Below are 23,184 nucleotides of genomic sequence, written 5' to 3' on the forward strand. Positions count from 1 at the left end.
TAAGAATTCTTATTTATATTACATTAATTTAGGAGTATTTATGACTTTTGTAATGTATACAATAATATATTGTCTCTTCAAATTTAAATTATCAAATTTAAAAGAAAAACAGAATCAAAACAAAAAGAAAACGTCACAGCTGAGTCACAGCTATATAATAAAATATGATATAAATTTAATTTTAAGCTTACCTATATTTATGCTCACAACTGTATATACATATATGTGGAATATGCCACTGTGCGTATATCTTGTGTAGTTTTGTCGGTTTAACTTTGTGATGAGCAAAGTTAGTGGCTTGACCGTGCCAGCTGTTGGACATGCTGGTCACGTTCTTCGGGTGACTTTGTTTTCGTCTTAAATGGGAAATGATAAAATTGAAAATAAATTCATACAAACACACTGACACTCGCAGGAAATAAATATGTGTCTTGGGGGGCAACAACAATAGCAACAGGCTGATGGTGACCCAGGCAGAAGTTCGTTGATTGCCTGCCTGCTGACCCAGAGACAGACATTTTTGCAGGCACATAAAATGCACATCGGCGGTTGAAGGGTCAACTTGAGGAAATTGCACTTGTGCGTGGTTTAATTGAATTCCTGTGGCCTCTTGTGGGCCTGGCAAAGTCAATACAACATTCCTGAGATTCCTGTAAATATTCTCATATTTTTTCTGTTGTTTAATTTTGAGATTAAGGGTTAAATCAGAGAGGAAACTAAAGAGTTTCTTGGTAATGAATTATTTTGATATATTCCTTGGCAGAGTAGAGCTTATGTTTTTGTTATCTTACCTTTGATTCAAGTATTTTCCGATATAAATAACTAAAAAGTTGTCTTGTTTTGATGGTATTGTATTTATATATAAGTTTATTATCGAAGATTCAACACTACTTATGTTAAAAATATTGTACGTCTTTATTTTTTGTCATTTTCTTATTGATTTCTGTCATTTTCAATTGTTACTTATATGTTGTTCTTCTTCGTTTCATTTCGTTTCTCTTATTTGTTTTTTGTTGTTATTCTCTATAACGAAATTTCTAATTTCATAAAATGAATATGTGTCACGTTATATGTAGATATAAATGTATAATAATTGCATATGATCGATGGCTTGTACATGAAGAGTTGGGGGGAAATTGCGAACTGGCCTGGATATACATATATGTACTCGTATTCGTTTTTTGATATCTCTATGGTTTTATATATAGTTTAGTTTAGTTTAGTTTAGTTTGGGAGGCTAGTCCACGATCGATATCGGTGCCACTGAGGAGTGGGCGCCGAGATATGTGTGCTTCGTTTAGATACAAGATACAAGATACAATTAGTTAAGTACAATTACGATAATTATTGTTCAACGTTTATGCAAATGTTGTAGAGTTCATAGAATTAGAGTTCGTTTCCGCCGATTTCACATTAGAAGGTATATGATATATATCCTGTGCGAAAGACACACGTAAAAAAGGGAATTTACGTCTACTTACAAGATAAATAAAGTTTTTTCTCTTTTCCTATTTTTTTTTTGGTTTGTGCTTCGTTATTTTTGCATTATTCTTACTTTTTTTCAAAAATCTATTTTGTTTTTTTATGCTTCCCATCCGTCCAGCTAAACCTACCAAACTAATTCATTTCCATAGCCATCGGGAAGCACGAAATGCTCACTCATCTACCACTATCTAACCCTCTTTGCTAAATAAACTAAGTCGTATCTCGATAGGACTAATAAGTATCTCTAGAAATCTTACTATTTTTTCAGATTATGTTTGTAAAAGGTAAAATGAAATGATTCGAAACGTTCGGTTGCCTGCTTTTAGGCTTAGCCGGAAAGTAAATTAAAAAAATATCTGCATCTTGGCATAAGACTTTTCGGATTAAATCTTTGCTAATTGACAAGATTAAGTAATTATTGCACATATCAAAATGTATTGTAGAACTGGTAAAAAGCTTAGTAGCTAAAAACAACAACAATAATAACTAATACTTTTTCATTGTCAACAAAAATACACAGAAGATAATAATAAGATAGATCCCACTACTGGCAAAACATATACAATTATCGGGTAGTCTCCTCGAATTGAACCTCGTCCTAGGCAATATTATGAACCTTGGCCGATAGGCAATTGTGCACAACAAAGACCACCGGCTTGGGACAGCACTCCATGTCCAGTTCCTGCATTGAAAATTATTATTGAAGAATAATATATTCAAGAATATATATTCTTTTAAGGACTCACAATTTCTCCATCCTCGCCAAAGTCCAGATACAGCATCCTGGTACCGTCATCCGCGGACCCCTTTAGCTTGTCAAATGCAAACTGCCAGAGTTGCGTCTTGGTGGTGGCCACCGCCGCCGTTGGCGTTGTTGGGGCAAATCCTCCGCAATCGTAGAGAAAGAAGCCACGATTTATGTGCACAACCAATTGACACTGCCGGCCCTGGAACAGGCAGCGAAAGGAGAACTCCCTCTGGTAGTTGACCGCCTGATGGGAGCCCTGGACCAAGGCCCGTGCCCAGGCGGCCATGTCCCGATGCGTCTCCGAGCGCAGCCAATAGACAAGCACACCGCGGGCGGTGCCACAGCGGACGCAGAACACCGTGGTCTGCTGGCCCTGCCAAAAGGATACAACAAGTTTGAATTTATATATGTGCGGGTGTAGTTTCCCACACTCACATTTAGGGAGGAATTGTTCCCGGCTCCGGCGAGTCGTGTCGTGGCCAGGGCATAGATCTCCAGCGGACGACTCCAGGCCTCCACCGACCAGGGTGCACTCTCGTATATCCGAAACTCGCGCTCCGTCACCGCCACAAAGATGGGCAGCCACTTGTCGCTCTCATCGGAGCTCTCAGAGCTGGAACGACCGCTGGGCTGCATAGAGCGAAAATTGGAAAATCCAAGCATTATATTTTTGCTTCTATAAATTCCTAATTGCCTAATGGCTTTTCTATTGCTGCTTGGGATTTTTGGGGTCAACTTACACTTACCAGCTCGCCGGCCACGCCGCTGTTTGAGGTGCCGCTACCCCCACTGGCCGCTCCACCGCCGGCGCTCCCCGAGCTGCCGCCTCCTCCGCCGCCACCGCCACCGCTCATCCGCTTGCTCAGCCAGCCGATGTGCTTCAGTTCGCCAATGAGATTGGTCAGAGCCCGATTGGCCTCGGCCAGAGCCCGCTGCGTGCTGCTGCCCATGGCCGAGTGGAGCGCATTGAACCAGACGAGGGCCTCCGCCGAGTCCGATGCCCGCAGGATGCACGAGTGAACGCCGTCCGGCGAATGCAGCTCGAAGCAGCGGTTCTCTGTTGGGGAAAACAGGAGGGAAAATACATTATTTTTCCGATCTTATATTCACAACATCTTATCTAAGGAGGGTGCAAAACTTACCCGGGTCGATGTACTTGAGATTTCTGGCCAAATGCGTTAACTGCAGCGGTATATATCGCGTATCCGCCCGGGGTGTTGTCTTTGGGGCAGGCGGCGAGGTGGGAACCCCCGGTCCCAGTGGACAGAGGAAAGCCCGCTGGAGCTCCCAACCCACCTCGGAGATGATGCTAGCCTTCCGAAAGTAGGGCGTCACTTCTCGCAGGAATTTAACTGCACATCGGAAAAAAATGAGGAAGAAAAGAAAAAAACCCAAAAGGGATTTAAACATAAACATCGATGCAAATCAAACGGTATAGCATTTCATGAATATGGATGCAGTCCGGAATATGAGTGTGTGTGTGTGTGTGTGTGGGTATCATCAGTATTCAATCAGTCCGGAGTCCGGACTATGGAGTTGGAAAAAATAGACTCCATCGACATGGCCGATGTGGCTGTCTGGAGTTCTTGTTGTGGCAGTCTTGGCAAAGGCTGCGGCATAAATTCATTAGAGTTTCCGCTCCATTTTTATTCGATTTGCACACCCAAAGAACCCGAGACTAGCGACAAGCTCTTGGGTACAGTGGAGTAATTGTCAAAAATGGGGGTTCAATTTATAGTTCTTCTTTTTTAAAACCAAACTTAGAAGACTATAAATAATATATATAAATATAAATTTACAAATCTAGATATATAGAAAGTATGTGTTTCATGTAAATATAATGTATTCTAAATAGTTATTGTTTGCTTTCTAAGGTAATAGGAAAATTGTTAAACCCATAAGGTATGAAACTCTTTTTAGAAAAATTTTATAAAATAAATCAAGGTTCTCCACTAGAAAACTAATTAAGAGAGAATAGAAAGACCTAACACATACAAAATCAATTACATTTCATATATTAAATAATCCTAACTATATATTTTACATTACAATGTAATTATTAAAGGCTAAATTTAAAAACCTGTTTTTGTTTTGCTTTTAATGAAATTTAAATCAAGAGTCGCAGCACTCTTAATGTATTTCCTAAGCTAATCTAATCTCCCCCTGACTATTTATTCATTTTTTCTTTAACATCAATTTGTAAACATCTCACTGAATTCGCAATGCGATTCATTTATAATGACATTAGCATGGCTGAACTGGCTCACCACTGTGCAACTTCTATGCAAATGCTGATGGCGATGCCAGGTGCCTGTGGCAGGGGGCAGGAGGAAAAGGCTCTCGAAGTCTCCCCACTTAGAGTCCGTACATCTGAGTGGTGAACCCCAGAAGCCAGAAGCCAGAACCCAGACCCAAGCCATTGGCCCTGCTCGGAATTCCGCCCACAACATTTGCACAATTTCCGTTTGCTGTTGTCGTTGTAGTTGTCGTTGTTGTTCCTCTTATCATTGTTGTTGTTGTCGGCATCGTTTGCCATTCGAGTGATTTGGAAATTCAATTTTCACACTTAATGCCATCGGCCGCCGACGGTTGGCGGCGGTTTGTCCAACTCAATTCGTGTGTTTAGCTCAACTAATTAGAGCGAACGGCCACACGGCGTATGGGTTATATACATATATGTCACCCAGCCACTGTACCCGCCCCCACTTGCTAATTGCTTGGCATTTACGTACACTAAAGGGTTCACAGGAAGCCGCCAAGGCCCTCCAACTCCACTCCCGCGTTGCCTAAGCCGCCGTTTCTCCTGGAGCTGAGCTAACATTTGCATTCACAAATATGCAACCGACGACGACAAACAAGCAGGAAAAGTAAAAAAAAATTGTTGCATAGCGGCAGGCGCAAAAACTGATGAAGCTTGTGAGAGAGTTTAGAAGGATATTTAGTTGCAAAGATAGGGATACCTGGGGAGTTATGGGATTAAAATATATTAAAAGCAATAAATTAAAGTAAAATATATTGTTAAGTGCCTAGTTTTATTTTTGTTAGTTTAAGGAAATAATACTAAAGCATTGCATTCAACACTTTATAGGAAGTGTCTTGGAGGACGCTATTCAAAATATGTATATTAAAAATCTTTCACTTATTATATCCCAGAGAAAAGCTTATACACCCTCTTCTAGGGTATCAAAAATGCAACCTTTTTTGGGTTATAGCCATAAAGTGGGCGGTGGTAGATTTCGGAGTGGACTGTTGAGCAAACAACAAAAAAACCAAAAACGACAAAACGAGAGAAAACGCAACTGGCAGCAGCGGCAAAAGTTTAGATGCAACAGCAAAAACAACAATAACAACTGTAATAAGTTGTGCAAATTTTTGCATTTAAGTGTAAATAAAGTTGCCCAGTTCACGGTGTGTGTGTGTTTGTTCATGTTTGTGTGCTAAAAAACAATCCTGGAAAAATAAACAAGTTATGGAAAAGTTAGCTAAAAAGCACCACAGGCCACAATTGTTAGCTGCTTAAGTATGAATATTTTGCGCTCTGGCATTTTTCAAATAAATATGGTATTACAAACATTCCACTGAAGATTAAACTCAAGGATTTGCATAGTGCTTACAACATGTGGGCTAAATAAATATAGCTCACAAAAATTGTGCATAAAGCAATTTAATAGAAGCTTTTTAAACATTTCTTAAGGCTCTCCTTGAAATGTTCACTGAAATTGGGGTTATTCTGTTGAAGTATTTCTTGATTAAAATTAAATAGTTTAAAAGATGATAGGCATTTAATATAAAGATTAAGATTCTGTGACTAGAAATAACTTTATGATAGAATTAAAACCAATCAAATTATTGAAAGATTTAACAGATAAGTATAAACTAACTTAAACTTAACTTACTGTAAGCTTAAAGTTCTTCCCTCAGTTAAATGAACGCTTATACCTAAGCTCTTTAGCCACCTTACAAAATGTAATTTAATTTTATTTCACTCTGGACTCCCCTCCCAACTAGGCGATCTTTACGATAATATTATTACTCAAAACGCATTCATTTGGCTCTGGGTCCGCCCACATTACCCCACTTAATTCACAGTCGGGCAAAAAGAGAGGGAAAAAAACAACTTTTTTACACCTTTGCCGACAAAAGGAAATCCTGCAAATCCGGCAATGTTACTCGCACTCCCGTCCCAAACCCCACCGAAAAAACATAAATCAAAGGGGCAAGCCGGAGTATAGTGGGCGTGGCTGGTCGGTTGGAATATGATATCAACAGCAGGCGGCATTCGGAATTCGGCAAATCGTGCGTTAAAACAAACTTTGCACAAAACTTTTGCGAGTAAAATCTCACGCGCTCCTGGGGAGGAAATGGTGGGCAGGTTGGCTAAGTAGGAGCCACTGGGGTAGTTCCACCACCTAAGCGGAATGAGCTAGTGGTCCTATTCACTGGAAATAATAAAGTTTATTAACTAAAAATACAAAATATAAAATAAATGCTTTTTGATTGAGAAAATCTAACAAAAAAGATCTGTAGTCTATTGTCACTAATGGTTTGCCTTTGCTTAAGTGCCAAATTATTTATTATGTCAACTCTTTGGTAATTTTTGCCTTAATATAAATAAATACTATAATTTTCTTCAAGTGTTGAGGGTCCACAAATGTGTGCCAAGCTGTAAAAACCATTGCTAATGGACTTCTGGGAGGCGGCGAGCAAAGCCAACTGTCGTCGCCTCCATCGCCATCTGCGGAATCTGTCGCTGACATTTGGCAGTCGGAGTTGGAATCCAGTTGCCGGGAATCCCATTCCCGATTCTCTACCCCTGCCCCCTGTCCCCTGCCTCCTGGCTTATTTAAATTACAATGAGACGGCTGCCTGGGCGCAAATACTTTGGGCCAAAAGTTGTGCGCACAGCAGAAGCAACGGCAACGGCAGCGGCCAGCGGTGCTTGGCAAACAACTTGGCCAACTTGTAAATTGAAGTTCGAATCAAGAGCCTGGCCCAAGAAGTCATTGGGCATAAAAGGGGTGGCGGACAGAGAGAGAGAGAGGGAGAGAGAGAGAGTCCTGGCCCTGTTAAGCATGTCGTCGCCCATTCATGGCCAAAGGCTTTTGAAATTGTGATTACATTTGCGCCACTTTGCGTGCTTATAGATCTGGGCCACTTTAATTTAATGAACACACCGGTTGAAATTATGAAAACGACCGCAAAACCGTAAGCCGAAAATCCAAATGCTCACTCAACTCAACGTAACAAAGCGAGTGAACGATGATGGCTCACTTACGCAGCGGAGTAACTTGGCTAATTGATTGGCTTGGCTTGGTTAATACTCGCAATTGCCAGAGAGAAAGGAATGCGGCTCTTATAAATATGCGTAATTTTCCTAATGAGGTAGAAGCCCTTTATAAAATATGGGCAATTGTGGTTGATTAATGGCAGGATATTTGGTAGTAAAGTGGATTTGATAAGTAGGTAATGGAAATTTAAATTGGATTTACTAAACTTTAAATATCTTTTGTAAGTCTGAGAAACTATTAAGGAGCTCTAAAGTAAAGTAATCTAAGGGAACTATTTATTTATTACACTGAAAGAATGTCAGCAACTTAAGCTATTTATTTATTCAATAATAGTCCTTAAATTTCTACTTCAAAATCTTTAATATAATTTCCCACAAACCACTGGCAGTGTACAATAAATTCGTGGCTCTGACAAGAAATTCCCCCGAAAATAGTTTAGCCACCATAATTGGCTTCCAATAATATATTTCTTGGCCCAGAAAAGCCAGCGAAATGGATCAAGCTCCGTCAGCAGCAGCAGCAGCAGAAGCAGCTCCCACATGGACATGGACATGTGCCGGGCCGAAATTAAATGCGAGTCAGAGACTCTGCAGCTCCACAGCTCCTCGCACCGAGCTCTGAGCTGCGTGGCATGCGAGGCACGTTGACAACGATGACGTGAGTCTTGGAGGGCTAAGCCCGAGAGATGGAACTGAAGTTTTTGGGAGGTGGGGCGCAGACAGGGACAGTCAGGCAGGCAGGTTGTTGATATTAAAGCGACATTAACATTGAGCTTGATGGCTGCGTTGATGGGCCACGATACGTTTTTAAATGCGCAAAAAAATAGTCATACATTCGGATTCGCACTGTGCACCATGCATCTGGGATTGGGGCGAGTTATCATAATACAACCTTGCGACCGTTACTGAATTCTGATCGGCGGAGAATCCGAGGGAATCCGCTGTCGTGGCATAAATAGCGGAGCACCCACAGCAGCCGGGCACAAACCGTTAGCACTCCTCGTCGTCCGGTACTCGAATATGATGAAGCGGAACCAACCAACCATCCTTGTCCTGGCCCTCGGCCTGCTGGCCATATCCGCCATTTCGGCCATGCCTCAGCGAAACCGGGTGAAGAGCCAGCGCCAGGTGGAGTACTCATCCACCCCGTATCCGGCCGCCGGCTTCCGTCCCAGGATTCCCTTCAGTCTGCCCGGCGAGGTGCAGCCCAAGCTGGAGGCCGAACCACTGGCCACCACCCCGAGCATTCCCAGCGATGTGGAGACTCTGGAGAATACCGAACCCCTGAGCACCACGGAGCAGCAGCTGCAGCCGGAAACGGAAGTGGCAGCGGAAGCGGAGACTGAAGCGGATTTGGAGGTGGCCATCCGCACGCCCGCCAACACTTACGGCGCCCCCGGAGAGCAGGATCCCCTAGAGCCCGACACCGTGGTGGTGGTGGCCCAGGAGCCGGCCCGTGACTTTCAGCCACCCACGCTCGATGCTGTCGAGGACTTTGCCACCGATGGTGCTGTTGCTGCTGACGGCCAGCAGCCTGTTGCTGATGTCCCTGCCCTGCAGGCCGAGCAGGAGTTGATTCCCGAGGCGGAGGTCAAGGCCGTTACCCCGGCGGGAACCTACGGACCACCTGCTGCTACCTATGGAGTGCCCGAGTTGAGTGAGCCAGAGAACGAGTTGGATCTGGAGGAGTCGCAGGTGGAACTGGTCGAGGAGGCAGCAGCAGAGGAGGCCCTGACCAACCAACTGGCCAGTGGTCGCCTAATCCTTTTGCCTTTGGGAGCACGAGGAGCGCAGTTTGGACGCCTTGTCTTGGCCGTGGAGCAGCCAAGTCGACGACGACTGAGGAGCGAGCGCCTGAGAAGGATCTAGGGGATTCATTTCTAAAAACAGTTGAAAAACTGGAAAATGCAGGATTATGTGAAACAAAATATACGTATCTACTTGACATGAAAATAATGCTGTCTTTTATTTGAAGTTTTCGCTGTCAATCAACATTTTGGAACAGATTTCTTTTATTATATTTTAAAGTTCTCCTGTTTCTGGGTTTTTTAGGAATCTCTAGAGGTTTGAATATACTTTAATAACTCAAAGAAATTATAATAACAACGTCCTAAATTTGAAACAATAGAAACATGCAATGTAATTTAAATCCTGCCTTAAGTCTTTAACTTTTGTGGAATTGAAATTGTTAAATTGTTTACTTCCCCTTGTCCTATTTAAGTTGACAAAACGGTAACAGCTTAGCCAATTTTTGAACTCCAACTGAGAGAGAGATCACTGCTGGACTCTTCAGATATTACCTAACATAAAGGCAATAATTGAACTGTTTGTTTAGCTGAAGAAGCAGCAGCAGTAGCAGCAGCTGGTGCCCAGGAAATGTGTGTGTCAAGGAAATGGAATTGGCTATGTCAGAGGGTGGGAGGGAGGGGAAATCCCCACCCCATTTCCCCCCTTTACTCCAATATCCTTCATCTCGCCAAGGAAGTTGTTTCAGCAAAATTGTCGTGCACGGTTCATTGCATTGTTTATGCCAAATGGTTTGGCTTGTGATTGGGTCACGCCCACAGGATGCACACACACACACACAGAGACACCAAGCCCACATGTGTGTCCTGCTCCCACTCTCTGTGTGCCTGCTGCGTGTGTGTGTGCAAGGACATCCCAGAGATACACCCATACATCGCCTAATTGATGCTTACTATTGTTTATTGTGTTTTGTGCGAGGCAATGGTAGAGCAAAAGCAAAACAGCAATGGAACTGAACCGAACCGAACTGAACTCTGAATGGAGATGAACCGGAAACGATGCTCGAACTTTGCCCGAGCACTTTGATTAGGCATTGTCCTGTGTCCTCTCCTCACTCTCTCTCTCTCTCTCTGTTCGCCTGTGTGTCCCTGATTATGGTTACGATGATGATGTGTCCTGGTGTGATTATGTACTTGTCTGTGGGTTGTTATTAGATCAGGTCTGTGGAAAATTCAAAGGCGTTTTTAAATGCTTAAAAAGGGGGATATCAATGAAACGTTTAAGATATTTAGGATTCTTCCTATAATTTTCCTTAACCTTTATCATCTCAGCTACTAGATAACTCTTCTTTAAACGAAGAATCAATTATTCATCATCCATCATAGCATTAATTGACATTCTCCCAAAGGGAACCCTTAAGATTGTTTGGCAAACGATGATAATTATTTTCCGTTTTCTCTTTGCATCTCACCGCCTTCATCACCTATAAACCTTTTTGCTTTATTTATGTATTTCCGCTTCTGCTTGTCAGCCACTCAGACAGGCAGTTGAGGATGCAGTGCGTAGCATCCGATTCCGGCATTCGCAGCATCCCCAGCATCCCCAGCATCCCCAGCATCCTCAGCATCCTGACATCATCCCATCATACCAACCTGAAACATTTTCGCTTTTTTGCCACTCGACAGGAGTGGCAGTGCCACCCGCAACAGGCGACTATGTATTTTTGGGCCATTTGATCAAATGGAAAGAAAACTTTTCTCATTACTCATTGCCAAGCCGGGGCAAACAAGCCAGGCAACGAACGAACGAACCAGCCAGCCAACAAACCAACCAACCAGCCAACAAACCAGCGCAACTAACGGCAGTCAACAGCTAACAGTCAACATGTTGGGGTTGGGTTGCTGAGGAAGGTGGCGCTTTGGCCAGTAGTAGTGGATGCTGGATGCTGGATGCTGGATGCTGGTGGGGATTTACATGGGAACCCAGCTGCAACAGTGGCAACATCAGTGTAGCAGTAACTCGCATGTTTTGCTGAGTAATCCCACGTATGTATTTGCACTAAAACCCTCTGTTCCGCCTTTCCAGCTCGCTACTCCAATACTCCACAGCTCCGGAGCTCCACATCTCTACCATGGGACGGATGCCACAACAAGGGGACAAAAAAAAGGAAGAAGAATCCCCTCTGTCAGTCAATTAATCACGGTTGAACAAGTTTGTAAAAGATTATCTATGCAGTTATAGGTGCGGGGGCGAAGGAACGAAGCATGGAATCAAAGACACAATTTATCACAAAAAACCAAGTGGCAGATAGCATTTTTGTATTTTATGGTTGCTAACGTTGGGGGGAATCTGTATTCCGAGATGGATATTGCGTCGTTCTTAGTTGGGGATTACAATTAAAACTTTTCGATTTAAATTTCAGCTTTTTGTATGTGATTTATTATTTGTGGAAGTTGGACTTAAACTTATTCATTTGATGTAAATAAAAGAAATGTTTTCGTTGAGAAATGTAAGATATTAAGAGGTTTAATATTTTACTCACTAATTTAAATATATTTTCATTCCCCTAATTTTCCTATCCATTCCACTGTACCCAACTATTTCGCGATGTGGCTCATAGTTTACTTGTTAGTTTGACTCGCTGTTTTTTAAGCCCTCCGTCCACTTGTTCCACAGCACTCCACCTAGCCCCACTTTGTGTGCGCAAAATGTTTTACGCAAATAGCAATTTGACATCCCGGTGGCACTTTGGCCAGTAACGAATGTATCATTGGAACTTACCTTCCAGATCCACAACGCGACCGGATCGCTTTAGAGCTCGAACTGCCTCATCGTGGGTGGCATCACGCAACTCCTCTCCGTTGACCGTGAGTATGGCATCGCCCACGTAGAGGCCCTTGGCCTGGTCGGCGGCCATGCCACGGAAGATCTTCGAGATGAGGATGGGCATACGATTCTCGCGACCACCCTTGATGGAGATGCCCAGGCCGTTGTTATCCGATTTGATAATGCGAACGTGCCGCTTCTGGTTGGCCACATGGTCAGGTACGTCGCACATATCCATGCCGCCTCCGTCGCCGGCATTGTTGTTGTTATTCAGGCAGGGATCACGGTTGTCCCCATTGTTGTCATTGCTCCCAGTGCCATCCAGTTCGGTGTCCTGAACATTCATACCCTGCAGGGAGGCGGAGCTGGGCAGGGTGCCATTCTGGCTGGAACCACCAGCTCCGCCTCCGCCTCCACCAGTGCCACCGCCACCTCCGCCGCTGTGATTGCTCCTGGGACATCATTTTATAAGAAAATTATATATTTAAGAGTTAAATATTAAGACTCACCCTAAGGTTCCATTTAGCGTCGTAGATTGTCCATCGTTGGTTTGCTGCGCCGCCTCGCAGGACTCGTCCAGGCTGACGGCCAGAAAGTCTGTCTCTAGCGTGACCAGGACACGATACCAGGCACCACGCACCCTTGTCTCCAAGTTGCCGCATCGCATCCCCGAGGGCGAGGGCGAATGCTGCTGAGGAATAGGCTGCTGGGCCGCTGGCGGTGTCCGCCCCAGGCTCGAGGATTCCACCATGATGCCTGTCTCTCTCTCACTTCGATTGCAGGATGCCAAGATATATGGTTCTACATGTCAACCGCCAGCGGGTACTAAAAGCATAAAAGATATATGGGTTGTACTAATATTTAAAAAGGATGCTTAATGACAATAATATGTAGTTTTAAAATGACAAATTAATGATAATGATATGCATATGTATATATATTTAAAACCAACTGCAGTTAAATGCAATCTCCTCTTTAATATCATGTAAAAATATGGTATCTAAGCTTAGCATTATTTATTGGTTATAAATTTATTTGTATGCCAGCAATAATTAAGAACTTGACAGTTAAACGGATGTGAAGTTGTGTAAAACTAATTGGAAAAAGATACGCAAAGCGCAGCGATATTTATTTATAGCTTCGTTTAAATGAATAAATTCAATTTAGTTGTACTTTTCCGCAATCATTAAGATGGCATCGAAATTTAAACATTTTGCCTTGGAGTCTCAATCGAATATCTATTTAACTGAGACATGCGGATGACAAGAGTTGTTGTTGGCAATAAGCGGATATCAAATTAAACGTCCGGCATGCGGAGGACAAACACTGTCACATACATACATACAGACATATGCAAAGCGGAAGCCAGGACATTTGTCATTGTTTTGCCAGTCCAGGATTTATTGCATTCTCCGACAAGACAGCAGGGAGTGAGTTGGGTGAGTTGGAGTCACCGCCACCATGCATGTGGCAATGGGAGTGGGAATGCAAAAAGCCGTGGCATTTGGGCCACACATCCTTCCATATCCGGCCACATCCTTCCACACTCACACACACAAAGCACACATCCCGGCACATCCTTGGCAGCTACAGCAGTGCAACAGTTCCCCGCCCGGAGCTCTGCAATTACGCATCTTGTCGCCGCCGCGGGACTTTTTTCTATGATTTTCTATTTGACAAGTTGCCACTCTCCCAGGACCCAGGAGTCCTGCCAGAGATGCCAGCGTGACACGACCACAGACCGGGGAGTTTAGGCAGTTTTGAGGGAGAACAGGGAGCGGGCTGGAGGAGCATCGAATTCGATTTCGTGCTCACGCTCTCAACCGGAAAAGGACTGCTCCAGTCAGACACATCCTGTTTCTGGGATTGTGATTGCGCTGGCGTCTGTGTGAGTGCCATTTGTATGTACATTTCCGCTACGATTCAGCAGGAAGTAATTTTGCCGCTGCTCCTGCTCCTTGAGATCCTTGTGCCGCTGTTGCTGTTGCTGTTGCTGCTGTTGCCACTGTTGCCTCTGCCGTCAGCAAGTCTGTTGACTTTGCAATTTATTGTGCAACATTTGTAATTATTATTGCAATGCCGCAGCAGCTCAAGGCCCCATCCGAAGACTTGGCAAAAATGTATATAAAACTTTTCCAAGTGTGTGACTGCTTGAGTCGAAGGACGAAGGACGAGGGATGAAGGATGAAGGCGAAGGCGATGGCGATGGCGAGGACGAAGGCTCTAGAGCTGGCGCTGGCAATGTTGTCATCAACACGCTCATAATTGTAAGTAAACACAACCAAACAAACACCAGGCACCACACACACCCCCCCTCACACCCACAAACACACACATACATATATTCAAGGATAAATAACGAGGGCTGTCCTCAGAGTCCCGGAAAGTTTAAGAAATGCATTAAGGAAATGGATATAAGTAATGGATTTTATATAAGGAAAGTGAGTGCATGTCAGGGGGGTTAAGTGGTAATGCAATAAAAAGATAACCAAATCTATGTATTGTCCTTCTAGAAATCAAATTACAACATAGAAGGCATTAGTATAATTGAAAATAATTTTATATTAAACAATTTCACCAGTTTAAACCATTTAAAAAATCATTTCAACAAACGAAAGCTTTTGCCTAACAAAGCAATCCAAAAAATTTCAATACAGTCAATATTTTATTGAAATGAAATAATATAAAAGCATTCCACTTGAAATTATAACAATAACAATAGAATATATTAAAAATATTCCATAAAATTCTCTAAATAATTCCCATAGTTATGTTGTTCCTCTATGAAAGTACATAAATTAAAGAATATTTTCCTCATTGTGCATTTGAATTGCAGTTGCAGAAACAAGGCTAAATCAAAATGAAATTGCTACGAAAATGTTCAATTGTATTTCATTGTGCTCAACTTATTTGCATACCTCGCGTACAAGCTATATGTACATAGGTAAATAGCAAATAAATATTTGATAAATGGCGAAAAATGTTGCATAAAAATAAAAGACGAACCCACCGCGAATCAACAGAAAAAAAACTCCCATGAAATATGTGTGAAATATTAGTAGCTGCCCCGCTGTCTTGGCCCAAAGAGATTTCAACTATTTGTTCGGATGTGTGTCACGCCCACTCCCCGCCTCTGAAACACCCTGGCAATTGCGGAGTCCGCATCCTGCCTGCACCCCATCCCTCCCCCTCCCCTTCCCCCTACCCCTCCCACGTCATCTTCTAATAAGCGCCGGACGTCGCTTGTCGCCAGCATTTCAGCCGTTTCTGCCGTTTTTCATGCTGCGCTTTGGCTAATTTAATGCCGGGCGGTCATAAATTATGCGCCCCAAAAGTAGGCAGCGCGAAAATCGGACAAAAAAAAAATGGCCACACAAAATGCTGGGAAGTGGCAGCAGCTGCTGCAGCAACACAGACCACACTTCCGGTTGAAACAATAGTCGTTCTGAACTGGAAATCGTTATTGTGATATATGAATTAAAGTTTGTACGATTTTTCTAGTCTGCTAATATAAATTGGAGTATAAGAATTGCATAGAATTCAAAATGATTACATAATATGGCAAAATAATAAAAATATATATGGAAATCGTTAGGGAACTAAGCTTTTTAAATATTATTTTAATAGAAGGACCCATTTCAAAGACCTTTAAAGAATATATATACATTTAATTTTATTATATCATATATTCTTATTTTGTAATCTTTTCAATTTGTAACGGATTAGTTTATCCTGGTAAGTTCTTTTTAAATGTTAATATAATATGTTTTGTTATGTTAATATAAACCTCATTTTATTTACGATAAATTATAATACTGTATTAGAAAAGTATTTCAATTTCTAAATTATTCAAATAACAACTAATAAAAATATTTCGTATAAAAAATTGAACTATTTACAATTTCTCAACGCTCTTTGAATGCTATTATCATTCCCTCAACTGTTCATACACATGGAAGTTGCATTCAACTCGAACAAAATTTTTTCGCGCTTTTGTGTAATAACTTTTTTTGGCGCCGCTTTAAGGTTTTTCGCCCCTTTTTTTTGTCTGCATTTTTCGCTCTTTGTTTTTTGTGCCAATTTTTTAATGCAAACTGTGTGATGGGCAGAATAAAAAAAAAGAAGAGAAAAAATGGAGGAAGGTCCTTTGTATCGATATATAAAGCTGTAGCTGAAGCGGCGGCAACCCAATGCGAAATTGCTATAAATACGTAAAGCGTTTTTCCTTCGAGTCGCTGCCTCTCGCTTCCTCGGAAATATATTACCCTGCGTATGTCCTGAGTGAGTGTGTGTATGTGTGCATGTATTTGTATATGTGTGGGAATTGCGTAAGTGTGGGTTTTGTGGCGGGCCATCAAAAAGTCATAAAATCATAATTTGTAAACGAGAATTTATTTCGAAAAATATTTATGGCTGGCTCTGGGTTTCTTTTTTGCTGCCGCACAAGAGCTTCCATGGAATTTTCGCTATTTGCTTCGCTATGCAGATGGCTGTGTGTGCGTGTGTACGGGTGTGCGGGTGTATCTGTGTGAGGAGCCGGGAGAGAAGCATCTGTGTGTGGGTGTGCGGCGCAAATGTTGCTTCATTAGAGCGAGTGGCAACAACTGGCGCCCCACTCGCACATTGTGTTTCCCAACATTAATTTAATCCGTAAACCTCTTTTCCGCCCGGGACCTGCATTTAATTCGCTTTATCTGGACCAGCTCAGGTTCAGGGGGATCGTGTGTATTTTTATTATATGGAAATGTATGCAAAAAATGCTGCGACAGTTGATGGGCCGCAAGTCTCTTATATGTTTAATGGAATCTTGATTGTTATCGGGTGAAATTGACAACGATATATGGCCGATGGATGGCTGGCGGTGAAAGGAGAGGGCCAAGGAGGACAGGTTAAAATTCTCCGTTTAAATTGTGGCACTGCCAATCGAATCATTTTTCATAGCATACTTTGGTGCGCTTGGGGAAATCGAGAGGGAAATCGATGAGAAAATGTTTTAAAAAAAGGCCCAGGGAAATTGTCAATGTTTGGAAAATATGTTGAAAGATTGGGCCAGATAATAAAATTAAATAATACAGGGGTGGTCAATAAAATGTATATTTTTAAGCAACTCTAAGGCATTACCTATTAAAGTTCTTTTAGAAGGATGTTGTTTGTGTTAAACGAGCCTATTTAAATTGGATCCTTTAATGATGTATACTATAATTTAACATATGGAAAAAGGATTTTTAAAACTTCGATGAAAATAATTAAACATGTTTATTAAATCTACCTAAATTTAAATCTCCTTAAACCATTTCTTATATTGCATAACTTGTTTTTAATATAAAATTCCACCAGAAGCTCTTAAAATAAAAGTTAAATCCATAAGAGAACTGCCTTTATTAATGGTTCCTAGGCTTGATTTAAGCCAATTCATCGTGGTAAGCAAAATTCCAATTTTTCCGCCATTTTAGTCTTCTTTTTCTCATTTGGCCCCCACATCCGGCTTAGCTTCGATTAAGGTAGAAGAAACCCCATGGGGGAGCCACATGTCCTGACGCTTGGCCTTGACACCACCACCACCACCACCACCACCACCACCACCATCATGGCCCACAATGGCGCCCACCTTTGAACCACCTACGGAACGAACCCACTCGAGCTTCTCAACCTTGGCAACCTCCTGGGCGCTGATGCCATCGAAGCCTCTTAATCATTCCTAACAATGCGCCACACGTTGGGCCAACTGGCATTAAGAACTCCCCCTTCTTTTTTCTTCCCCAGCCCGCCCGCTCAACTGGTGGTAATCGATACACACTTGTTCGTATATCCCGGAATATCTACATATAAATTGCGCACTAATGATCTTTAAATACACATAATACGCAGAGCATGCCATGCCCCCCGCACACACACAGCAGCAGCCACTCGAATTGTGGGTTGGTATTAAAAGGGAAGCGAGTCCTGACCAGAGATTCCAGATTCCATGTTGGTTTGGGGAGACGGTAAAGCCATCACATTTTGGGCATTGTTTTGTATATTTGCTATTTTTGTAATGCGAGAACTCGACTGAAAGTCAAATAAACTAATGAGATTATTAGTGCCCTACATACACTAGCCGCCAGTATTTAATTTTGATTTAGTTTACACGATTTTCTCTCTGATTTAATATTTATTTTACATTTTTTAAAAACTGTCAATGTAGTAAATGTCCTAATGAGTGGCATTTCCTTTTAATGACCTTTTTAAGAAACTTTATTATTCAAACGAATTTCTATTTTCATCTAAAGTTTAAAGTTTGCATATGTGTATTATTATTTTTTTACCATCGACTCACTTCTATTTATACAAAACCACTATCGCTTATTTCTGTCATGAGTGTGTAAAAGCGGTTTTTCACAGTTGGATTGACTCTCTGACGCGCTGCCATGCCAACTCATGTGTGTGGGATTGGGATTGGTATCGGGATCGGATTTGGGATTGGAATTTGGAATCTGCATAGATAGAGGCGAGTATTTCGTGTATTTACCACAAAGCCGCCGCTGTGTGACCGATAAAAGCCAAAACAAACCTCTGAGATTTGCTTATTAGCACCACCCAAACACCATCCACACACACACACACATACGCACCATCCCCCTAGGCCGGAAAAACACACCAATCCCAATGCCCCCCCTCTGCGAGTTTCCCATTATAACCTGGCTCTGTCTGACAAATTATTCAGCATTGATTAATTATGAAAATGCGTTTATATTGATTGCTGTGTGTGGGTTCGAAGGGGATTTGGCTTTACCTGCTGTACGGGTTGCGTGAGTATTGGCACTCGACCGAGTGGGCACAGTCTGAGTGTGTGTGTGGTGTGGTGTGGCATGGAGTGTGTGTTATGGTCACAGTTCTGAAGTTTGCCCAATTTCAATCCCAAAACCTCTTGCGTGCCTGCTTATGTATATTACTTGACATCTATTGGCGAACTGGCCAAAACAATTGCCAAGTGTGGTTGGTCCTAGTCAAATGATTGATTTTGCACTTGGAAAAAGGGCTTCCCAGAAAATTAACTCAATAAGGTTGATAGTAAGCAGCTTATGAAGTCATTGTGCACTAGAAGCCTTAAATTAATTAAAGTTTCTTTCGTTACTCAAAGACTTTTTACAAAGCTTGGCCCTTCTTTTGTGGGAGGTAAAATAATTATATTTTATTTATAAATATTTAATTTCTGATTTAAACATAGTAAATTAAAACCTATCATATCATATAACATTTAAAATGCTAATGTTTCTCAAAGCCAACGATCAAGCTAACAAGAACCAATTATAGAATCAATCCCAGCTATCGCTATACGAAAATCCCATTAAAATCTAATCAAGATACCTGAGCAACCCAATTATATATTTTTCAGAGCCCCAAGGCATGCTAATAAGTGGCGATAGGACCCACTGATTTCGAGCAGTGCACACCGGAGCTGGGATTATTATGTATTGCCGCTGGCAAACACTCGACGCCCCCAAATGCAAGCATGTAAATGAGACGTTCGGCTTGAAGGGGATTCCCCCTGGCGAAAGGGGTGGTACTTCCCCTTTGAGTGTGTGATGTATGTGTGAGTGTGTGAGTGTGCAAAGGTGTGCGGAGTGTCTGTAATCACTGAAGGCGGATAACAGCAGGTGGCCAGAGACAAAAGTCAAATGGGCGGCATCGGGAAAACGGAGGAGGGAGTCGGCTTACGTTTGCTTTTTCCCCCACTTATTAATTGCCAGTGTCTTGGCATAATTTCCACTCATTTGTCTGTTGAATGCAAGTGGCTCGGCCATTGTTCCCCGAGCCAGGATACCAGGAGACTCCTCACGTACGCAAAGAAATGGCAATGGAGTGAATTCGTCCGTCCAACAGAGCCAGACAGTGATCCAGACCCAAGCATCTTTAAGTGCACTAAGAAAACAGTATGTGTATGCTATAATTAAGAAGATTTTCTGTTCTCTTTAAGGAGGAACTAAGTACACTTTCCTTATCAGAGCGAGGCTTTTCAATAGATAGTATCCTCTTAAAATTTCAAAGGGGTTCTAAACCATCCAAGTTCCAGTTTCATTTCGTATAGGTTGACATTCCTTAATACTTGCTCAAGGTTTTTTCCCCCAGTGTTGCATGAAATGCAAAATGTGATGATGCAGCTTCATTAAGTGCAATTTAAGTGCGATATTTCCTCGCCGACGTCGTCGTCTGTGCCTCTCGGTCGCTTCGGTGAGCTGTTGAAGGGCGCGTTGGATGACAAAAGGTAACGGGCACAAATGGAACCAGAGACGGGGCCAAGAAAGCAACCTAGGAGGGAAAACCTAGGGGAACCTGACGAGGAGGTGTAGAGTGGAGAAAATGCAGCGGAGGAAGAGGTGGAAATGCTCTAATGCAAGTAATTGCACGTCGCTCTGATTAAGTTAGCGCAATTTGGTTTCTTTCTCTCGGCAAAGCTGGCAGCAAAATGCTAAGCCAAAAAGCGGATTACACTTTTCCAGAAACGTAATTTATACGTTGAATACGAAAGTGATCTCGGAGGGAGCGCGAAATAAGGTTGCATTTTCCCTAGGATAACCTTCAAAAAAACACACATAATCTCGGGAAAAATAAAATATTGCCATGGGTTTTGCTTGAAATTTGGTATAATCCTCTTTCAACGCTTTAAGTATTTCGAACAGTTTGTAAGTGGTAAAATATTGAGATAATGAGGTTTAAGCATTTTAAAGTTAAACTAACCCTTTAAGATATTGTTCAAACGAATAAGAATGATATATTAGAGACTGTGAAATTAAAAGATAGATTATGTAAGCTCTATAGGTCTTTAGCCACAAGTATTTGTATTAATTATTATTGCAACCGATTTAAAAAAAAAGCGAGATCGTAGATGATATATGTTAATCATCAAATTCTTCTATTTATTATATATATAATAATTAATTAACTACAAAGCTCAAGTACTAAAAACGTTGATAAAAAAGATTAAAAGGTAGAGTTAATTTGATTTCATTAAAACAATTTGAATCTATTTTTAATACAAAAAGGATAGCAATATTCTTTTATGAGTTCTCCAAATTAATATCTATCTTAAGTAGCTGGCAATTAAAAATAAATGACAAAGACTCTAACAATTTTTAATTTCTTATCTTTAATCATTTAAAAAATCTAAATTTAATTGCATTTTGTCGTGTATAAATTTATAATTTGTTGACTATCTTTATTACACGTCTGTGGAAATGCGTGGGAATGTCAAGTTCTTATCGGAAACGTGCTTGCGGAGTGTCTTATTACATAATGAGGTAATGCGACTTTTAAGGTTTCTCACATGGTGGTTGAAAAACTGACAAATAATTACAGACAAGACAAGCAAAGTAAAACTTAACTTAATTTCATTTTTAGCTAGAATAAAGGTATGCAAATAAAATGCAAAATCCAAAAACTTGTTTCGGTTTTGGTTTCAGTTTCCGTTGCCACCCCCGCGTAATGCTTTGGTATATCTATAGTACTCCTTCGCCTCTGGTAATCTTTTAAGCCACACTCAAGATGATGAAAATTGGGCTTCGTGGCGTCTCCCCTAATCCCCTCCGACCTTAATAATAATCCGCCCCCGTCTTCAAATGAATTCCATCTCCTCCTCCTCCTCCTTCTGCATCTCCCCCTGCTGCTCTGTTTTTTCGGAAAAGCGAAAGGAAAAGGGCAAAAGGCCTGCCCAAGCGAACGAGTATGGTTATCTGTCAACACATATCGGCGAATGCATGTCAATTACTGCTTAAATGCTCGGCACAAAAAGCCGGCAAAAAGGTGGCGTCGCAATAGGGTTAAGGCGGGGGCGGGCACGACAAGGGGGTTGTTGTGGGAGTAATGGTGATGATGATGTTGATGAATGCCGATAGTAAACGGAATTAACTTTCACGCAGCATAACGGCAAAGCGACGACGACAGCGGCAAGCGGCGACTTGAATGAAAGAAAAAGCTTACGCCGTCGCAGAGCAAAACAGAGCTTTTTATGCCAAGAGCGCGCGTAGTAAATGTGCGGGTGGTGGCCAAGAAGGGGGTTGAGCAGGGGGGATACATTACGAGTGGGCGCCTTTTGAATTCGTTGACAAAAAATACTAAAAAAAACCTGAAATAATCACAATAGAAGCCCCATAAATAATGCATAAAAAATATAGATATAAATCCAAAAATTTATAAGGAAAAAACTGGTTATCACCCACCTTTCGATCTTATTGCTGCACAAAAAAAAGCAATTAATGCCTTAAAACTCCAATTGGCGCATGCGCACACACACACGCAAGCAGACACACACGCACGTACACACACACACGAACGCACACTACTGTGTGTACTAAGGATTTTTTTTGCTTTGAATTTATTTTGATTTTAGCTTTGGACAGCTTCTCCTCCTCGGTTTGGTTCAACAAACATGTTTTATTTAATTAACTTGACTGGATACGGATGTGCCAGCATTTAGCGAATTTATCTCTTTCAATTCAATTCAACAAACGGCATTCAAATGGCCAAAAAGCTAATTGGCTTTTCGGTTTTTGTCTGGCGCTTTTCATTATTATTGTTTGCACGGCGGCGACTACGACGACGGCGACGACTGCGGCGGCGGCTTTGTGCTTGTGGGAAAGTCGTTTGGGAACAAAGAGAACTTTTATCGTTGGCAGTAAATACCGAAAAATGTATTATTAACTATTTGTTTCCAGCAGCCACTAAGCAATATTAATTTTTTGTTATTTTATCCCGGCGATTTGGTCGAATACCGTTGTTTTGCGTTGGACTTTTCCGGGGTTATTTCTCAACGGAACCAAAGGCGGCGCGGGTGAGTTGCAAGTTTACAAAAAATAACGGCAAGCGGGTGGCTTATATAGACGTGGCTCTCAAAAAAGCTCGCCTTAAGCGCTCTCTCATAATGTTGTTGGCTCTCACAAAATGTTAGTTTTAGCTGCTGTTAATCCAGCTGCCAAGTATGCTGCCATTTTTATCGGGGTTTGAGCCTTGGCTTGATAAAACAAGTTAGTTAAATAAGAAATCTATCTTTTTAATAATGTTGTACCTGAAATAATAATATTATTATTGCTTCGACTTAGAAAAAAGTTAGCTTTTT

The 23,184-nt window shown here is 41.8% G+C and overlaps 2 protein-coding genes across 3 annotated transcripts; one reads left to right on the top strand and one right to left on the bottom strand.

Annotated features, from left to right (window-relative positions):
* Window positions 1-838: 838 nt before the first annotated feature.
* On the bottom strand, window positions 839-22,916 carry Syn1 (Syntrophin-like 1). Of its 2 annotated transcripts, none has more exons than XM_020944275.2 (8): window positions 22,289-22,916; window positions 12,602-12,917; window positions 12,048-12,544; window positions 3,376-3,585; window positions 2,980-3,290; window positions 2,669-2,863; window positions 2,232-2,606; window positions 839-2,167 (listed from the first exon to the last, which is right to left on the bottom strand). In XM_020944275.2, the coding sequence occupies exons 2-8, from the start codon at window positions 12,841-12,843 to the stop codon at window positions 2,084-2,086; spliced, it is 1,914 nt and encodes a 637-aa protein (XP_020799934.1). In that variant the 5' UTR covers window positions 12,844-12,917; window positions 22,289-22,916; the 3' UTR covers window positions 839-2,083. The 2 variants fall into 2 exon arrangements, with proteins under 2 accessions (XP_020799934.1, XP_020799933.1); XM_020944274.2 differs by having other exon boundaries at window positions 2,974-3,290.
* On the top strand, window positions 5,987-11,436 carry LOC110177519 (uncharacterized). The gene has a single exon (XM_086834426.1). It carries the CDS (start codon window positions 8,541-8,543, stop codon window positions 9,387-9,389), a length of 849 nt encoding a protein of 282 aa, XP_086690552.1. The 5' UTR covers window positions 5,987-8,540; the 3' UTR covers window positions 9,390-11,436.
* Window positions 22,917-23,184: the final 268 nt, after the last annotated feature.

This window comes from Drosophila serrata, unplaced genomic scaffold (genome assembly GCF_035046125.1).
Source record: "Drosophila serrata isolate PLE 108 unplaced genomic scaffold, ASM3504612v1 contig_272, whole genome shotgun sequence".
Classification (NCBI taxonomy): Eukaryota; Metazoa; Arthropoda; class Insecta; order Diptera; family Drosophilidae; genus Drosophila; species Drosophila serrata.